This window comes from Pseudophryne corroboree, chromosome 5 (genome assembly GCF_028390025.1).
Source record: "Pseudophryne corroboree isolate aPseCor3 chromosome 5, aPseCor3.hap2, whole genome shotgun sequence".
NCBI lineage: Eukaryota > Metazoa > Chordata > Amphibia > Anura > Myobatrachidae > Pseudophryne > Pseudophryne corroboree.
The window spans coordinates 343,894,873-343,916,378 of record NC_086448.1 but is presented as its reverse complement, the minus strand read 5'-3'; the positions used below and the strand labels follow the sequence as shown (position 1 = coordinate 343,916,378).

At 36.3% G+C, this 21,506-nt stretch overlaps 1 protein-coding gene across 13 annotated transcripts in view; it reads right to left on the bottom strand.

The window, feature by feature from the left end:
• LRRFIP2 (LRR binding FLII interacting protein 2) overlaps nt 1–21,506 on the bottom strand; it is a 276,779-nt gene that overhangs the window by 183,773 nt on the left and 71,500 nt on the right. For all 13 annotated transcript variants that reach the window (XM_063922583.1, XM_063922587.1, XM_063922586.1 and 10 more), the window contains exon 3: nt 19,408–19,494. In XM_063922583.1, coding sequence (XP_063778653.1) covers nt 19,408–19,494 — 87 coding nt within the window. The remainder of the gene's footprint in view (nt 1–19,407; nt 19,495–21,506) is intronic.

Genomic DNA, 21,506 nt, shown 5'->3' with positions numbered 1-21,506 from the left:
ATTGTTATTTTTATTTTTTGGGATTAATAGTTGTTCCCTATCCATATCTACAACTTCCAAAAAAGCCTTCTCCAATAGATCCTGAGGATATCCCTGTTCTAAAAATGATTCCATCAACAATTTAGCTTGTACCTGATATGTCACAACAGAGGAACAATTGCGTCTTAGTCTGACAAATTGTCCCCTGGGGATATTGTCCTTCCAACTTTGTTTGTGAGAACTATTATAATTTAAATATCGGTTTTGGTCCACTTCCTTAATGTATGTTTTAGTGACCAATTTATCTTGCTCAACGGATAGCTCTATATCAAGGAAACTGATATTTGTCTTACTATAATTGGACGTGAATTTTAATCCATAATCATTCTGATTGAGTGCATTGGTGAATGTGTGCAATGATTCCAACGTGCCCCCCCAAATTATAAATAAATCATCTATATATCGGCCATAGTAGACCAGATCCGCTCCGAGCTCGCCTCCCCACACATGCTCCTCCTCAAAAAACCCCATGTATAGGTTTGCGAAACTCGGAGCGAATCGGGCCCCCATGGCCGCACCTCGTGTCTGTAAATAAAATTGAGTGTCAAAAGTGAAATAATTATGTGTCAAAATAAATTGAATAGCTTTTAACACAAAATTCCGCAGAGAGTCTGAGAGTTTACCCTGTTTCAAATAATAATCAACTGCTGTAATGCCTTTATCGTGGGGTATGTTGGAATATAAAGCCTCCACGTCACAAGTTAGCAAATAATATTTATTATTCCAAGTAATTTTATCTAAAATATTTAGAAACTGTTGTGTGTCTTTTATATACGATTTCAGACCCTCTACGTGTGTCTGTAAGTGATGATCAACAAAAAAGGACAAATTATTGGTGAGTGATCCCACTCCCGAAATTATAGGTCGCCCCGGTGGATTAATAAGGGTCTTGTGAATTTTTGGTAAAACATAAAATGTGGGTGTGATAGGGTGTGCACAAACTAAAAAATTACCAGTTTCACGAGATATAGAGCCATCCTCCTGAGCCCAATCCAATAATTCTGTTAATTGTTTATGGAACAGGGTCGTGGGGTTTGAGCCTATTTTGCGATAGAATTTCTCATCCTGCAATTGTCTGTAACATTCCGACATATATTGCTCTGTGTCTAAGACCACAACCCCACCCCCCTTATCTGCCGATTTTATTACAATTGATAAATCACTTTGCAATATTTTAAGCGCCTTACGTTCCCCAGGGGTGAGATTATCCCAGTACTTAGACTCCTCAGATTTCTCACATATTGCTCTAAAGCTAGCCAGTGTGGATTTGTAAAAACTGTCCACATATGGACCCTTATATGTAAGGGGATAAAAATCCGTTTTTTTCTTAAAAGGATTTATTCTTATATCAAAAATGGGAAGTTCTGTTTCTGGTTCAAGGGTATCCACGGCACCTTCTTGTTCCAGAGACTCTAGGATCTCTCTCGCTCTCTCGTCATCTACATCTAATATTATAGGTACCTCGTCACTTTGATTATTTTTAAGAGCTTTCAGTGCAAAGTACCGTTTCCTACTAAGTGTGCGAGTGTAGCGATTGAGATCCACGAATAACTGAAAAAGATTGGGCCTGGCTACCGGAGCATAATTTAACCCCTTTTCAAGCAATAATTTTTCTTCCTCCGTTAGGATCCTCTTGGACAAATTAAATATACCTTTACCTGTTTTGTGAGAAGTTATTTTTTGCGCGGTGTTTTTACTCTGTTTTCGTCTGCCCCCTCTGCATCCTCTGCTTCTCTGTCTCTTCCTCTCTTTATTTGGAACTTGTTTGTTTGCCACACATATGGTTCCCTGCGCCTGTCTAAAAAATGATGACGACCTGGTGTATGGTCATATTCATCCTCTGTCTCAGATGGTCTCATTTTCCTATTTGTAAAGTGTTGATATTTATTTTCATCTAGAACCTGGAATCTATTTCTGTGTGTAAAATCTGTTCTATTTTTCGTTTGAACATATTGATCCCTCTCTCTACTCCCTTGATGATTATCCCACTGTCTTGGTGTATAATTACGTTTATAAGGTTGTTTTTTCCTATAACCTGTATTAGGTGTAGTCTGATTGGAATAAAATCGTCTCTGGGTATTAACCTTCTTATATTCACGGGATAGCCCTTTTTCATAATCTGTAACGTCTCTTTCCATTTTATGTTCTTTTCTATCTATTAATGTTTGTTCAAATTCCAATAATTTTTTATTTACTTTGAAATCTCTCTCTTTGAATTCTTCCAGTTTTTCAAAATCCTTTAGAGCAACATGTATTTTGCCTATTTCTATTTGAAGATCACTTACTCTTTGTTCTCTATACTTAATGAGTAATTGCATGAGATGCCGGGAACAATTATCTAGCGTGGTATTCCACTCATCAGTGAAGGTCTTGTCCTCCTTGAAGGTGGATTCCTTCAGGATTCTAAGTCCTCTAGGGATGAGTCCCCCATCTAGATATTTTTGTAAGGATACCTGATCCCACCAGTGTTTGGTTTCAGATATACATAAATTCTCTAATTTGTTATATAGCCCATGCATCTCTGCAACTGCTCCAGTACCTTCATCTGCATTTATAATTTTGTTACCTTTCAGATAGAGATCCCTCCTCTCAAGTCTGTTTGTAATGCACATTAATTGAGCCATATTGTCTAAAAAACAATTAACCTCCAAAATAGTTGTGTGTGTCCTCTATATATATCAAAAACAATTAAATTACTATTTTTCCTCCACTATAAATCACAGCTGCCTGGATACCAATACTAGAAAGACCAAAGAATGAACCAAACCTGGCGCTGTGATTTACACAAATGTTTTGAAGCTGCTCTCTATAGGGCTATTGGTATATATGCCCCAAATATAAAGCACAAAAAAGAAAATCAAGAGAGCGCTAGTTCACATTTGATGTGGATATTTTATTTATATTAAATGAAAAAAAGTTATAAGAAAAATTTATTATTTCTCTAGCAATGTTTAAAACATTTCAACTTATTGCCGGCCGGCAGAAACACTCTCACCACATAAAAAATAATAATAATTCTAAAACAGGACAATTCCCTTTCTTAAAAAAGAACAATTTGCATGAATCCTAAAAATACAGCTATTTATATAGTAATCAGTGAATGCTTCACAATTTTTCTCACAGATTGTATATGTATTAATTTTAACCATGGATGTAATACTAGTCACATATTTTAAGCAAAGTCTCTCCAGAGAATTGAAACCTGTATTCAGTTGCTTTTTGAAATCTTGCTACAATGTAACAGTCCACGTATCAAAATTGTGAAGGAATGCTGAAGATATTCCTGGGTATGTTTATGAAACAATGAAACAACATTCAAATGAGCTATAATGATTAGTGGCAATTGCTTTCACTGGTAATTATTTGCTCTTAGATGAATATGCTCGTTAAGCCAATATACTTTCACAGATGTTTGAGCCAGTTATCCGTAGCCTGTACTAAATATATAGAATGAATGTTTTGTCATGCAAAAATGTCTCCGAAGCAATCACCGTGCGTGTGATAGTGCTCCCGGCTGATTGACTCACCGATCACCTGTTAGCTGTGGGACTTAAATTTCTCATCTATCCACGGCAGCAGACAGTTCGTCCTCCCGGCTTTTGATGGTAATATCTTGTACCTTTAGCCTTATCCGGAGTCCGTGAGTTCAAGCTGGTGGTAGTTTTCCCTTCTCAGGTGGTGTCGGTTTACACCGATCAGGCTGGTGTGAGTTCCTCCGTATGGATTCCTCCGCTATCTGTGCGGGCAATGATAGACAGACGCGTTTCTCCGCCTACTCCTCAGTATCGGCGGCTTCCTCAGTGTCATACCCTTAGCTCCCTTCAGCTTCCTTTATATATGTGTTTCATTGTCCAGATGGTGTGGATAATTTCTGATTGCTGTTCAAGCCTCACTTTCATCACATTGCTGGCTGTATACTTAACAACTTGATATGCTTAAAGGGAACCTGCAGTTATTTTATTTATTATCCTACATTCATAATAATCATTAAACAATATCAACAATATATATAAATAACAATTTAAAACATTGCTAGATATTTCTAAATATTTCATATATATAAAAGGACACACACATAACTATATGATGAATTAATATTTACCATTTAAAAATAATAATAATAATAATAAAGATGATCGAGATTAACAAAAAACAACAACAAACAAATAGATACTTTCATTTTGCATAGAACTTCCTTCTTCCGATATATATTTTATACCATGCAAATACATATGGATCTACATGTATCTAATATACAAGGAAATTACTATGCATTATTATTTATAGAGCTATACTGGTATATTCACAGTTCTTCATTTTTGGAAAGAATATATACATATGTATTGTTACAAGACTTTATTAACTCTAACCAAACAATTAGTAGTCATAAATTGAAAAAATATATGTACACAAAAGTTTAATCAAAAAAGTCTCTCTCTCAAATGCATATTATACACATTAACCTAATGACTTTTTTTCCCCCCTTCCACCATATATAGGTGGAGTATGAGAAAACTAAATGAATCAATGGTATAGAGGGGGGGGGGGGGGTGGAGAAACGAGAGATTGGGAAAGAAGAGAATGGATTTTATATGGGTAAAGGGGATCCGGAAACAAAAATAAAATAATAATAAAAAAAGAGGGGGGAAAGGGGAGGGAGGCGGGCAAAAAAGAAGGATTTTTTAAGAGGATTTTATAAACAACCTAATATTATCTATTTATACTCCATTGAGCTCCACCGTATCATTTAATCCTATTGGGACCATACAATCCAGTAAAAAAATCCAATATGCTTCACGTCTACGTAATTTATTAAAACGATCTCCCCCTCTATTCGTCACTCTAATATGTTCGATTCCAATCATAGTGATATTATCCCATTTGGATTTCTGGCATTGTACCACATGGTCAGACAATGGATGCTTTGCTCCCTTAAGTATATTCCTCCTATGCTCCATACATCTAATGTGTAGGGTTCTAGTGGTGCGCCCCACATATTGTTTCCCGCATTTGCAAGTAATTAAGTAGATAATATAAGTAGAAAGGCAATTGATAAAATCCTTTATAGGATATATTTCACCTGTTACAGAGGATTTGAAATTCTCACTTTTCCTAGGTGCAATGATGCAAGATTGGCAATTATTTTTCCCACATCTGTGGTAACCATTTGGCCTCACAGGAAGCCAGGAATTATTTGTCATATGGAGGATCTTCTTCTCTTTAACAAAGTGGCTCGGCATTAATTTTTTTCGCAGGTTGTCTGCTTTTCTATAGATGACTGCCCCTCTAGGGTTTATATGTGGTTTTAGTAAGTCATCCAGAAGTAACAGAGATGTATTTTTCTTTATGACTTGATTGATTTTATGTGCACAACTATTATATTGAGTTACAAACGCTGTGCTCCTATCATTTTTTGTACTACTTGTTCCATATTTATTGTTATTTTTATTTTTTGGGATTAATAGTTGTTCCCTATCCATATCTACAACTTCCAAAAAAGCCTTCTCCAATAGATCCTGAGGATATCCCTGTTCTAAAAATGATTCCATCAACAATTTAGCTTGTACCTGATATGTCACAACAGAGGAACAATTGCGTCTTAGTCTGACAAATTGTCCCCTGGGGATATTGTCCTTCCAACTTTGTTTGTGAGAACTATTATAATTTAAATATCGGTTTTGGTCCACTTCCTTAATGTATGTTTTAGTGACCAATTTATCTTGCTCAACGGATAGCTCTATATCAAGGAAACTGATATTTGTCTTACTATAATTGGACGTGAATTTTAATCCATAATCATTCTGATTGAGTGCATTGGTGAATGTGTGCAATGATTCCAACGTGCCCCCCCAAATTATAAATAAATCATCTATATATCGGCCATAGTAGACCAGATCCGCTCCGAGCTCGCCTCCCCACACATGCTCCTCCTCAAAAAACCCCATGTATAGGTTTGCGAAACTCGGAGCGAATCGGGCCCCCATGGCCGCACCTCGTGTCTGTAAATAAAATTGAGTGTCAAAAGTGAAATAATTATGTGTCAAAATAAATTGAATAGCTTTTAACACAAAATTCCGCAGAGAGTCTGAGAGTTTACCCTGTTTCAAATAATAATCAACTGCTGTAATGCCTTTATCGTGGGGTATGTTGGAATATAAAGCCTCCACGTCACAAGTTAGCAAATAATATTTATTATTCCAAGTAATTTTATCTAAAATATTTAGAAACTGTTGTGTGTCTTTTATATACGATTTCAGACCCTCTACGTGTGTCTGTAAGTGATGATCAACAAAAAAGGACAAATTATTGGTGAGTGATCCCACTCCCGAAATTATAGGTCGCCCCGGTGGATTAATAAGGGTCTTGTGAATTTTTGGTAAAACATAAAATGTGGGTGTGATAGGGTGTGCACAAACTAAAAAATTACCAGTTTCACGAGATATAGAGCCATCCTCCTGAGCCCAATCCAATAATTCTGTTAATTGTTTATGGAACAGGGTCGTGGGGTTTGAGCCTATTTTGCGATAGAATTTCTCATCCTGCAATTGTCTGTAACATTCCGACATATATTGCTCTGTGTCTAAGACCACAACCCCACCCCCCTTATCTGCCGATTTTATTACAATTGATAAATCACTTTGCAATATTTTAAGCGCCTTACGTTCCCCAGGGGTGAGATTATCCCAGTACTTAGACTCCTCAGATTTCTCACATATTGCTCTAAAGCTAGCCAGTGTGGATTTGTAAAAACTGTCCACATATGGACCCTTATATGTAAGGGGATAAAAATCCGTTTTTTTCTTAAAAGGATTTATTCTTATATCAAAAATGGGAAGTTCTGTTTCTGGTTCAAGGGTATCCACGGCACCTTCTTGTTCCAGAGACTCTAGGATCTCTCTCGCTCTCTCGTCATCTACATCTAATATTATAGGTACCTCGTCACTTTGATTATTTTTAAGAGCTTTCAGTGCAAAGTACCGTTTCCTACTAAGTGTGCGAGTGTAGCGATTGAGATCCACGAATAACTGAAAAAGATTGGGCCTGGCTACCGGAGCATAATTTAACCCCTTTTCAAGCAATAATTTTTCTTCCTCCGTTAGGATCCTCTTGGACAAATTAAATATACCTTTACCTGTTTTGTGAGAAGTTATTTTTTGCGCGGTGTTTTTACTCTGTTTTCGTCTGCCCCCTCTGCATCCTCTGCTTCTCTGTCTCTTCCTCTCTTTATTTGGAACTTGTTTGTTTGCCACACATATGGTTCCCTGCGCCTGTCTAAAAAATGATGACGACCTGGTGTATGGTCATATTCATCCTCTGTCTCAGATGGTCTCATTTTCCTATTTGTAAAGTGTTGATATTTATTTTCATCTAGAACCTGGAATCTATTTCTGTGTGTAAAATCTGTTCTATTTTTCGTTTGAACATATTGATCCCTCTCTCTACTCCCTTGATGATTATCCCACTGTCTTGGTGTATAATTACGTTTATAAGGTTGTTTTTTCCTATAACCTGTATTAGGTGTAGTCTGATTGGAATAAAATCGTCTCTGGGTATTAACCTTCTTATATTCACGGGATAGCCCTTTTTCATAATCTGTAACGTCTCTTTCCATTTTATGTTCTTTTCTATCTATTAATGTTTGTTCAAATTCCAATAATTTTTTATTTACTTTGAAATCTCTCTCTTTGAATTCTTCCAGTTTTTCAAAATCCTTTAGAGCAACATGTATTTTGCCTATTTCTATTTGAAGATCACTTACTCTTTGTTCTCTATACTTAATGAGTAATTGCATGAGATGCCGGGAACAATTATCTAGCGTGGTATTCCACTCATCAGTGAAGGTCTTGTCCTCCTTGAAGGTGGATTCCTTCAGGATTCTAAGTCCTCTAGGGATGAGTCCCCCATCTAGATATTTTTGTAAGGATACCTGATCCCACCAGTGTTTGGTTTCAGATATACATAAATTCTCTAATTTGTTATATAGCCCATGCATCTCTGCAACTGCTCCAGTACCTTCATCTGCATTTATAATTTTGTTACCTTTCAGATAGAGATCCCTCCTCTCAAGTCTGTTTGTAATGCACATTAATTGAGCCATATTGTCTAAAAAACAATTAACCTCCAAAATAGTTGTGTGTGTCCTCTATATATATCAAAAACAATTAAATTACTATTTTTCCTCCACTATAAATCACAGCTGCCTGGATACCAATACTAGAAAGACCAAAGAATGAACCAAACCTGGCGCTGTGATTTACACAAATGTTTTGAAGCTGCTCTCTATAGGGCTATTGGTATATATGCCCCAAATATAAAGCACAAAAAAGAAAATCAAGAGAGCGCTAGTTCACATTTGATGTGGATATTTTATTTATATTAAATGAAAAAAAGTTATAAGAAAAATTTATTATTTCTCTAGCAATGTTTAAAACATTTCAACTTATTGCCGGCCGGCAGAAACACTCTCACCACATAAAAAATAATAATAATTCTAAAACAGGACAATTCCCTTTCTTAAAAAAGAACAATTTGCATGAATCCTAAAAATACAGCTATTTATATAGTAATCAGTGAATGCTTCACAATTTTTCTCACAGATTGTATATGTATTAATTTTAACCATGGATGTAATACTAGTCACATATTTTAAGCAAAGTCTCTCCAGAGAATTGAAACCTGTATTCAGTTGCTTTTTGAAATCTTGCTACAATGTAACAGTCCACGTATCAAAATTGTGAAGGAATGCTGAAGATATTCCTGGGTATGTTTATGAAACAATGAAACAACATTCAAATGAGCTATAATGATTAGTGGCAATTGCTTTCACTGGTAATTATTTGCTCTTAGATGAATATGCTCGTTAAGCCAATATACTTTCACAGATGTTTGAGCCAGTTATCCGTAGCCTGTACTAAATATATAGAATGAATGTTTTGTCATGCAAAAATGTCTCCGAAGCAATCACCGTGCGTGTGATAGTGCTCCCGGCTGATTGACTCACCGATCACCTGTTAGCTGTGGGACTTAAATTTCTCATCTATCCACGGCAGCAGACAGTTCGTCCTCCCGGCTTTTGATGGTAATATCTTGTACCTTTAGCCTTATCCGGAGTCCGTGAGTTCAAGCTGGTGGTAGTTTTCCCTTCTCAGGTGGTGTCGGTTTACACCGATCAGGCTGGTGTGAGTTCCTCCGTATGGATTCCTCCGCTATCTGTGCGGGCAATGATAGACAGACGCGTTTCTCCGCCTACTCCTCAGTATCGGCGGCTTCCTCAGTGTCATACCCTTAGCTCCCTTCAGCTTCCTTTATATATGTGTTTCATTGTCCAGATGGTGTGGATAATTTCTGATTGCTGTTCAAGCCTCACTTTCATCACATTGCTGGCTGTATACTTAACAACTTGATATGCTTAAAGGGAACCTGCAGTTATTTTATTTATTATCCTACATTCATAATAATCATTAAACAATATCAACAATATATATAAATAACAATTTAAAACATTGCTAGATATTTCTAAATATTTCATATATATAAAAGGACACACACATAACTATATGATGAATTAATATTTACCATTTAAAAATAATAATAATAATAATAAAGATGATCGAGATTAACAAAAAACAACAACAAACAAATAGATACTTTCATTTTGCATAGAACTTCCTTCTTCCGATATATATTTTATACCATGCAAATACATATGGATCTACATGTATCTAATATACAAGGAAATTACTATGCATTATTATTTATAGAGCTATACTGGTATATTCACAGTTCTTCATTTTTGGAAAGAATATATACATATGTATTGTTACAAGACTTTATTAACTCTAACCAAACAATTAGTAGTCATAAATTGAAAAAATATATGTACACAAAAGTTTAATCAAAAAAGTCTCTCTCTCAAATGCATATTATACACATTAACCTAATGACTTTTTTTCCCCCCTTCCACCATATATAGGTGGAGTATGAGAAAACTAAATGAATCAATGGTATAGAGGGGGGGGGGGGGGTGGAGAAACGAGAGATTGGGAAAGAAGAGAATGGATTTTATATGGGTAAAGGGGATCCGGAAACAAAAATAAAATAATAATAAAAAAAGAGGGGGGAAAGGGGAGGGAGGCGGGCAAAAAAGAAGGATTTTTTAAGAGGATTTTATAAACAACCTAATATTATCTATTTATACTCCATTGAGCTCCACCGTATCATTTAATCCTATTGGGACCATACAATCCAGTAAAAAAATCCAATATGCTTCACGTCTACGTAATTTATTAAAACGATCTCCCCCTCTATTCGTCACTCTAATATGTTCGATTCCAATCATAGTGATATTATCCCATTTGGATTTCTGGCATTGTACCACATGGTCAGACAATGGATGCTTTGCTCCCTTAAGTATATTCCTCCTATGCTCCATACATCTAATGTGTAGGGTTCTAGTGGTGCGCCCCACATATTGTTTCCCGCATTTGCAAGTAATTAAGTAGATAATATAAGTAGAAAGGCAATTGATAAAATCCTTTATAGGATATATTTCACCTGTTACAGAGGATTTGAAATTCTCACTTTTCCTAGGTGCAATGATGCAAGATTGGCAATTATTTTTCCCACATCTGTGGTAACCATTTGGCCTCACAGGAAGCCAGGAATTATTTGTCATATGGAGGATCTTCTTCTCTTTAACAAAGTGGCTCGGCATTAATTTTTTTCGCAGGTTGTCTGCTTTTCTATAGATGACTGCCCCTCTAGGGTTTATATGTGGTTTTAGTAAGTCATCCAGAAGTAACAGAGATGTATTTTTCTTTATGACTTGATTGATTTTATGTGCACAACTATTATATTGAGTTACAAACGCTGTGCTCCTATCATTTTTTGTACTACTTGTTCCATATTTATTGTTATTTTTATTTTTTGGGATTAATAGTTGTTCCCTATCCATATCTACAACTTCCAAAAAAGCCTTCTCCAATAGATCCTGAGGATATCCCTGTTCTAAAAATGATTCCATCAACAATTTAGCTTGTACCTGATATGTCACAACAGAGGAACAATTGCGTCTTAGTCTGACAAATTGTCCCCTGGGGATATTGTCCTTCCAACTTTGTTTGTGAGAACTATTATAATTTAAATATCGGTTTTGGTCCACTTCCTTAATGTATGTTTTAGTGACCAATTTATCTTGCTCAACGGATAGCTCTATATCAAGGAAACTGATATTTGTCTTACTATAATTGGACGTGAATTTTAATCCATAATCATTCTGATTGAGTGCATTGGTGAATGTGTGCAATGATTCCAACGTGCCCCCCCAAATTATAAATAAATCATCTATATATCGGCCATAGTAGACCAGATCCGCTCCGAGCTCGCCTCCCCACACATGCTCCTCCTCAAAAAACCCCATGTATAGGTTTGCGAAACTCGGAGCGAATCGGGCCCCCATGGCCGCACCTCGTGTCTGTAAATAAAATTGAGTGTCAAAAGTGAAATAATTATGTGTCAAAATAAATTGAATAGCTTTTAACACAAAATTCCGCAGAGAGTCTGAGAGTTTACCCTGTTTCAAATAATAATCAACTGCTGTAATGCCTTTATCGTGGGGTATGTTGGAATATAAAGCCTCCACGTCACAAGTTAGCAAATAATATTTATTATTCCAAGTAATTTTATCTAAAATATTTAGAAACTGTTGTGTGTCTTTTATATACGATTTCAGACCCTCTACGTGTGTCTGTAAGTGATGATCAACAAAAAAGGACAAATTATTGGTGAGTGATCCCACTCCCGAAATTATAGGTCGCCCCGGTGGATTAATAAGGGTCTTGTGAATTTTTGGTAAAACATAAAATGTGGGTGTGATAGGGTGTGCACAAACTAAAAAATTACCAGTTTCACGAGATATAGAGCCATCCTCCTGAGCCCAATCCAATAATTCTGTTAATTGTTTATGGAACAGGGTCGTGGGGTTTGAGCCTATTTTGCGATAGAATTTCTCATCCTGCAATTGTCTGTAACATTCCGACATATATTGCTCTGTGTCTAAGACCACAACCCCACCCCCCTTATCTGCCGATTTTATTACAATTGATAAATCACTTTGCAATATTTTAAGCGCCTTACGTTCCCCAGGGGTGAGATTATCCCAGTACTTAGACTCCTCAGATTTCTCACATATTGCTCTAAAGCTAGCCAGTGTGGATTTGTAAAAACTGTCCACATATGGACCCTTATATGTAAGGGGATAAAAATCCGTTTTTTTCTTAAAAGGATTTATTCTTATATCAAAAATGGGAAGTTCTGTTTCTGGTTCAAGGGTATCCACGGCACCTTCTTGTATTTAGTATTTAGTACAGGCTACGGATAACTGGCTCAAACATCTGTGAAAGTATATTGGCTTAACGAGCATATTCATCTAAGAGCAAATAATTACCAGTGAAAGCAATTGCCACTAATCATTATAGCTCATTTGAATGTTGTTTCATTGTTTCATAAACATACCCAGGAATATCTTCAGCATTCCTTCACAATTTTGATACGTGGACTGTTACATTGTAGCAAGATTTCAAAAAGCAACTGAATACAGGTTTCAATTCTCTGGAGAGACTTTGCTTAAAATATGTGACTAGTATTACATCCATGGTTAAAATTAATACATATACAATCTGTGAGAAAAATTGTGAAGCATTCACTGATTACTATATAAATAGCTGTATTTTTAGGATTCATGCAAATTGTTCTTTTTTAAGAAAGGGAATTGTCCTGTTTTAGAATTATTATTATTTTTTATGTGGTGAGAGTGTTTCTGCCGGCCGGCAATAAGTTGAAATGTTTTAAACATTGCTAGAGAAATAATAAATTTTTCTTATAACTTTTTTTCATTTAATATAAATAAAATATCCACATCAAATGTGAACTAGCGCTCTCTTGATTTTCTTTTTTGTGCTTTATATTTGGGGCATATATACCAATAGCCCTATAGAGAGCAGCTTCAAAACATTTGTGTAAATCACAGCGCCAGGTTTGGTTCATTCTTTGGTCTTTCTAGTATTGGTATCCAGGCAGCTGTGATTTATAGTGGAGGAAAAATAGTAATTTAATTGTTTTTGATATATATAGAGGACACACACAACTATTTTGGAGGTTAATTGTTTTTTAGACAATATGGCTCAATTAATGTGCATTACAAACAGACTTGAGAGGAGGGATCTCTATCTGAAAGGTAACAAAATTATAAATGCAGATGAAGGTACTGGAGCAGTTGCAGAGATGCATGGGCTATATAACAAATTAGAGAATTTATGTATATCTGAAACCAAACACTGGTGGGATCAGGTATCCTTACAAAAATATCTAGATGGGGGACTCATCCCTAGAGGACTTAGAATCCTGAAGGAATCCACCTTCAAGGAGGACAAGACCTTCACTGATGAGTGGAATACCACGCTAGATAATTGTTCCCGGCATCTCATGCAATTACTCATTAAGTATAGAGAACAAAGAGTAAGTGATCTTCAAATAGAAATAGGCAAAATACATGTTGCTCTAAAGGATTTTGAAAAACTGGAAGAATTCAAAGAGAGAGATTTCAAAGTAAATAAAAAATTATTGGAATTTGAACAAACATTAATAGATAGAAAAGAACATAAAATGGAAAGAGACGTTACAGATTATGAAAAAGGGCTATCCCGTGAATATAAGAAGGTTAATACCCAGAGACGATTTTATTCCAATCAGACTACACCTAATACAGGTTATAGGAAAAAACAACCTTATAAACGTAATTATACACCAAGACAGTGGGATAATCATCAAGGGAGTAGAGAGAGGGATCAATATGTTCAAACGAAAAATAGAACAGATTTTACACACAGAAATAGATTCCAGGTTCTAGATGAAAATAAATATCAACACTTTACAAATAGGAAAATGAGACCATCTGAGACAGAGGATGAATATGACCATACACCAGGTCGTCATCATTTTTTAGACAGGCGCAGGGAACCATATGTGTGGCAAACAAACAAGTTCCAAATAAAGAGAGGAAGAGACAGAGAAGCAGAGGATGCAGAGGGGGCAGACGAAAACAGAGTAAAAACACCGCGCAAAAAATAACTTCTCACAAAACAGGTAAAGGTATATTTAATTTGTCCAAGAGGATCCTAACGGAGGAAGAAAAATTATTGCTTGAAAAGGGGTTAAATTATGCTCCGGTAGCCAGGCCCAATCTTTTTCAGTTATTCGTGGATCTCAATCGCTACACTCGCACACTTAGTAGGAAACGGTACTTTGCACTGAAAGCTCTTAAAAATAATCAAAGTGACGAGGTACCTATAATATTAGATGTAGATGACGAGAGAGCGAGAGAGATCCTAGAGTCTCTGGAACAAGAAGGTGCCGTGGATACCCTTGAACCAGAAACAGAACTTCCCATTTTTGATATAAGAATAAATCCTTTTAAGAAAAAAACGGATTTTTATCCCCTTACATATAAGGGTCCATATGTGGACAGTTTTTACAAATCCACACTGGCTAGCTTTAGAGCAATATGTGAGAAATCTGAGGAGTCTAAGTACTGGGATAATCTCACCCCTGGGGAACGTAAGGCGCTTAAAATATTGCAAAGTGATTTATCAATTGTAATAAAATCGGCAGATAAGGGGGGTGGGGTTGTGGTCTTAGACACAGAGCAATATATGTCGGAATGTTACAGACAATTGCAGGATGAGAAATTCTATCGCAAAATAGGCTCAAACCCCACGACCCTGTTCCATAAACAATTAACAGAATTATTGGATTGGGCTCAGGAGGATGGCTCTATATCTCGTGAAACTGGTAATTTTTTAGTTTGTGCACACCCTATCACACCCACATTTTATGTTTTACCAAAAATTCACAAGACCCTTATTAATCCACCGGGGCGACCTATAATTTCGGGAGTGGGATCACTCACCAATAATTTGTCCTTTTTTGTTGATCATCACTTACAGACACACGTAGAGGGTCTGAAATCGTATATAAAAGACACACAACAGTTTCTAAATATTTTAGATAAAATTACTTGGAATAATAAATATTATTTGCTAACTTGTGACGTGGAGGCTTTATATTCCAACATACCCCACGATAAAGGCATTACAGCAGTTGATTATTATTTGAAACAGGGTAAACTCTCAGACTCTCTGCGGAATTTTGTGTTAAAAGCTATTCAATTTATTTTGACACATAATTATTTCACTTTTGACACTCAATTTTATTTACAGACACGAGGTGCGGCCATGGGGGCCCGATTCGCTCCGAGTTTCGCAAACCTATACATGGGGTTTTTTGAGGAGGAGCATGTGTGGGGAGGCGAGCTCGGAGCGGATCTGGTCTACTATGGCCGATATATAGATGATTTATTTATAATTTGGGGGGGCACGTTGGAATCATTGCACACATTCACCAATGCACTCAATCAGAATGATTATGGATTAAAATTCACGTCCAATTATAGTAAGACAAATATCAGTTTCCTTGATATAGAGCTATCCGTTGAGCAAGATAAATTGGTCACTAAAACATACATTAAGGAAGTGGACCAAAACCGATATTTAAATTATAATAGTTCTCACAAACAAAGTTGGAAGGACAATATCCCCAGGGGACAATTTGTCAGACTAAGACGCAATTGTTCCTCTGTTGTGACATATCAGGTACAAGCTAAATTGTTGATGGAATCATTTTTAGAACAGGGATATCCTCAGGATCTATTGGAGAAGGCTTTTTTGGAAGTTGTAGATATGGATAGGGAACAACTATTAATCCCAAAAAATAAAAATAACAATAAATATGGAACAAGTAGTACAAAAAATGATAGGAGCACAGCGTTTGTAACTCAATATAATAGTTGTGCACATAAAATCAATCAAGTCATAAAGAAAAATACATCTCTGTTACTTCTGGATGACTTACTAAAACCACATATAAACCCTAGAGGGGCAGTCATCTATAGAAAAGCAGACAACCTGCGAAAAAAATTAATGCCGAGCCACTTTGTTAAAGAGAAGAAGATCCTCCATATGACAAATAATTCCTGGCTTCCTGTGAGGCCAAATGGTTACCACAGATGTGGGAAAAATAATTGCCAATCTTGCATCATTGCACCTAGGAAAAGTGAGAATTTCAAATCCTCTGTAACAGGTGAAATATATCCTATAAAGGATTTTATCAATTGCCTTTCTACTTATATTATCTACTTAATTACTTGCAAATGCGGGAAACAATATGTGGGGCGCACCACTAGAACCCTACACATTAGATGTATGGAGCATAGGAGGAATATACTTAAGGGAGCAAAGCATCCATTGTCTGACCATGTGGTACAATGCCAGAAATCCAAATGGGATAATATCACTATGATTGGAATCGAACATATTAGAGTGACGAATAGAGGGGGAGATCGTTTTAATAAATTACGTAGACGTGAAGCATATTGGATTTTTTTACTGGATTGTATGGTCCCAATAGGATTAAATGATACGGTGGAGCTCAATGGAGTATAAATAGATAATATTAGGTTGTTTATAAAATCCTCTTAAAAAATCCTTCTTTTTTGCCCGCCTCCCTCCCCTTTCCCCCCTCTTTTTTTATTATTATTTTATTTTTGTTTCCGGATCCCCTTTACCCATATAAAATCCATTCTCTTCTTTCCCAATCTCTCGTTTCTCCACCCCCCCCCCCCCCTCTATACCATTGATTCATTTAGTTTTCTCATACTCCACCTATATATGGTGGAAGGGGGGAAAAAAAGTCATTAGGTTAATGTGTATAATATGCATTTGAGAGAGAGACTTTTTTGATTAAACTTTTGTGTACATATATTTTTTCAATTTATGACTACTAATTGTTTGGTTAGAGTTAATAAAGTCTTGTAACAATACATATGTATATATTCTTTCCAAAAATGAAGAACTGTGAATATACCAGTATAGCTCTATAAATAATAATGCATAGTAATTTCCTTGTATATTAGATACATGTAGATCCATATGTATTTGCATGGTATAAAATATATATCGGAAGAAGGAAGTTCTATGCAAAATGAAAGTATCTATTTGTTTGTTGTTGTTTTTTGTTAATCTCGATCATCTTTATTATTATTATTATTATTTTTAAATGGTAAATATTAATTCATCATATAGTTATGTGTGTGTCCTTTTATATATATGAAATATTTAGAAATATCTAGCAATGTTTTAAATTGTTATTTATATATATTGTTGATATTGTTTAATGATTATTATGAATGTAGGATAATAAATAAAATAACTGCAGGTTCCCTTTAAGCATATCAAGTTGTTAAGTATACAGCCAGCAATGTGATGAAAGTGAGGCTTGAACAGCAATCAGAAATTATCCACACCATCTGGACAATGAAACACATATATAAAGGAAGCTGAAGGGAGCTAAGGGTATGACACTGAGGAAGCCGCCGATACTGAGGAGTAGGCGGAGAAACGCGTCTGTCTATCATTGCCCGCACAGATAGCGGAGGAATCCATACGGAGGAACTCACACCAGCCTGATCGGTGTAAACCGACACCACCTGAGAAGGGAAAACTACCACCAGCTTGAACTCACGGACTCCGGATAAGGCTAAAGGTACAAGATATTACCATCAAAAGCCGGGAGGACGAACTGTCTGCTGCCGTGGATAGATGAGAAATTTAAGTCCCACAGCTAACAGGTGATCGGTGAGTCAATCAGCCGGGAGCACTATCACACGCACGGTGATTGCTTCGGAGACATTTTTGCATGACAAAACATTCATTCTATATATTTAGTACAGGCTACGGATAACTGGCTCAAACATCTGTGAAAGTATATTGGCTTAACGAGCATATTCATCTAAGAGCAAATAATTACCAGTGAAAGCAATTGCCACTAATCATTATAGCTCATTTGAATGTTGTTTCATTGTTTCATAAACATACCCAGGAATATCTTCAGCATTCCTTCACAATTTTGATACGTGGACTGTTACATTGTAGCAAGATTTCAAAAAGCAACTGAATACAGGTTTCAATTCTCTGGAGAGACTTTGCTTAAAATATGTGACTAGTATTACATCCATGGTTAAAATTAATACATATACAATCTGTGAGAAAAATTGTGAAGCATTCACTGATTACTATATAAATAGCTGTATTTTTAGGATTCATGCAAATTGTTCTTTTTTAAGAAAGGGAATTGTCCTGTTTTAGAATTATTATTATTTTTTATGTGGTGAGAGTGTTTCTGCCGGCCGGCAATAAGTTGAAATGTTTTAAACATTGCTAGAGAAATAATAAATTTTTCTTATAACTTTTTTTCATTTAATATAAATAAAATATCCACATCAAATGTGAACTAGCGCTCTCTTGATTTTCTTTTTTTTGCATTTTACAAGAATACTAAGTATGCAGATGTTTAATACAAATATCATTTTTCAGAGGAAACTAGCTAGAAGAAACTATGAGTGCCCCCTTAGTGTATGTGCTGACTGATTTATTCTAGGTCCAATTTGCCAGTGGCCACCCAAGAGCAACACTTAAAATTTTAGTAACTGACTTTTTAGTAAGGACTTTCATATAATCTATCACAAGATATAGGTTATTGTTTGGATATATTCAAATCCCAAATAAAAATGTACACGTTATTCAGCAAAGAGTATTTGGGTTATGTTATGGGGTGATCCGGGGGATCCGAGAAAGATTTATGGACAGTTATACATATAAATACATGCATATTACAATACTGAACCCACACTTTCCCAAGGCCCCCCCACAGTGGAAGCCTTTAGTTGGGGGGGGCCATGCTCCCATGTCTGATATGGGACACACCTTGTAAAATTATTATATCGACATTAGATAGATATAAAAATAAATAAATATAAACCAAAACGGGGTCACTGACTGATCTTGCTACAACAGAAATAGCTAACACGCAGACTCAGCCCATTTGCTGCTCTGTAGTATATTTTTACCTTATGGTAACTCACTCTGTGGAGCACTGGTGCATTGAGTTTTGCTTTTTGGAATCAAAAATAATCCTGTATCTAGAAAACGTACAATTATTTCTGTTGATAAAATGAAGTGTGCAGCAGACGTCCCATCTGCTAAGTTACTGTGGTTATCAGAAGGTTGCCCTTACTGAATATATTGCAGCAATGGAGCCCCAGAAGGGATAGAAACTGTTCAATTACTGCTGACACCAAGCACAGGGAAATGCTAGACATTTCTGTGTCAGCACCAAAGGTGGTGGGCAGTTAGCAGGCAATTCAATTTATAGGCTGAGTAGAAGTGAATGCCAAATAATGAAAGCCACAAGATTTACCTCTTTTTGTTGTCGTTCCAGCTCTCGCATTCGAATATCTCTTGCTTCTGCTCTGGCCGCTCGCTTGGCAGCCAGCCTTGCCTCTGCCTAGAAGAAGATATCACAATGTTAACATTTATTTCTGTAAACGTGTCTGCTATATTCAGTGTAAACCTTGAATTCCACTCAGAAAAAAAAAGACATTTATTCAATAAACGGTTTCACATTTTTCAATTCAAATTCTGCTGCATGCCAAATTAAAATAAAAACACTTCAAAATCAATTCTGGCTCTCAATGTGCATACTGTATATGGGAGAAATGTGTATGCATACTTAGACACATATGAGATCCATATCTTAAACTGCATTTTTTCCTAAAAATAATGCGTATTCATTGGCAGGAAACAACTGTAGACATTTAATTGTAAACAACTTGCCTCTATAACAGTGATGGGGAACCTTTGGCGCTCCAGCTGTTGTTAAACTACACATCCCAGCATGCCCTGCTGCAGTTTTGCTATTTGGCCACGCTAAAACTGTAGCAGGGCATGCTGGGATGTGTAGTTCAACAGCTGGAGTGCCAAATGTTCCCCATCACTGCTCTGTAACAATGAATTTCCAGTTGCAATAGAATTTGCATGGATAACCTAATTTCTAATACAGCCATTTCTAACCATTGCTGCATACCTCCATGCATCACACAAACAAAGAGACAGTATGGGATGTTAGAGGCTTATTTCTTCTATAATAAATACAGCATTCAGTTACAAGTAGTAAGAAAGCTTTGCTCTCAATCTTGTGAAGAAACAGGTCAAAGAATGAGCACATCAATAAATGAAAATAAAACCAATCTCAACTATGTTTTTACATTACACACACAGACATGTTTTTATGAAGTGTCGTTCCAGCAATCAGAAATGCACCATATATGTCATCCAAGAGGTATCACTTATACAGAAACAATCGGCGTGCAGAATCATTCACAGAAGGGGAACATTTCTGCCTGAATGGAAAACATCAGCCATGTTACTATGGCTTCCTGAGTCACAACAAATACATGGGAACAAACCTTATTTTTTCTGGCACTGTCATCACAGCTTAAAATAGAAAAAACTGCATTATGATTACGTAAGTGTGTATTACAAGAATTTAATCAGACTATCATTATTGGAACGCCAATTAACCAACTGAATAGAACACAATCCGTAATTGTGCTGCTATTTTTTTCTTTTATTGCACCCTATGTGCCAAAGTCACTCAACCAAAAACATATGTTGGGAACAAAAGAAAATCATTGCACTTAGTCATCTTACAACTTTTTCACAGCCGATTCCTAATTTAGGACATGTACAACATCCTAGCAAAAACAGGGCTCAGAGCCCAAAGTAAATTACCCCAAGATGTTAACGCGACACTATCAACTGCTGTATACATATTACAAACTTGATGACTCCCCTAGCTGGAGCAGCAGTTTTTCAGGGGGTCTGGGTCCATTAGCGAGATAATAGTATCTGGCTCCTCTGAATGGACAATGCAGGAAAATAATACAGCTGCTATAATGTCTGTGGAGGATCCCATCAGAAAAGATTTCAGCATCGATGCTTCTCTCTATTCCACCAGACTACATACAGCACATTTTTCTATGGGAAGAGGTTAGCATGTAAGTGGTAAAATGAAAAATAAAAAAAAACACCTGAAACAGATTTTCTGAAAATTACTGTATGCAAGCAGCACAAAAAAAAATAAGATTTTACTTACCGGTAAATCTATTTCTCGTAGTCCGTAGTGGATGCTGGGGACTCCGTAAGGACCATGGGGAATAGACGGGCTCCGCAGGAGACAGGGCACTTTAAATAAGAATTAGGAATACTGGTGTGCACTGGATCCTCCCTCTATGTCCCTCCTCCAGACCTCAGTTAAGGAAACTGTGCCCGGAAGAGCTGACAGTACAAGGAAAGGATTTTGGAATCCAGGGTAAGACTCATACCAGCAACACCAATCACACCGTATAACTCGTGATAAACTTACCCAGTTAACATTATGAACAACAACAGAGCACCAGATAAACCTGATGCAACCATAACATAACCCTTATTTAAGCAATAACTATATACAAGCAT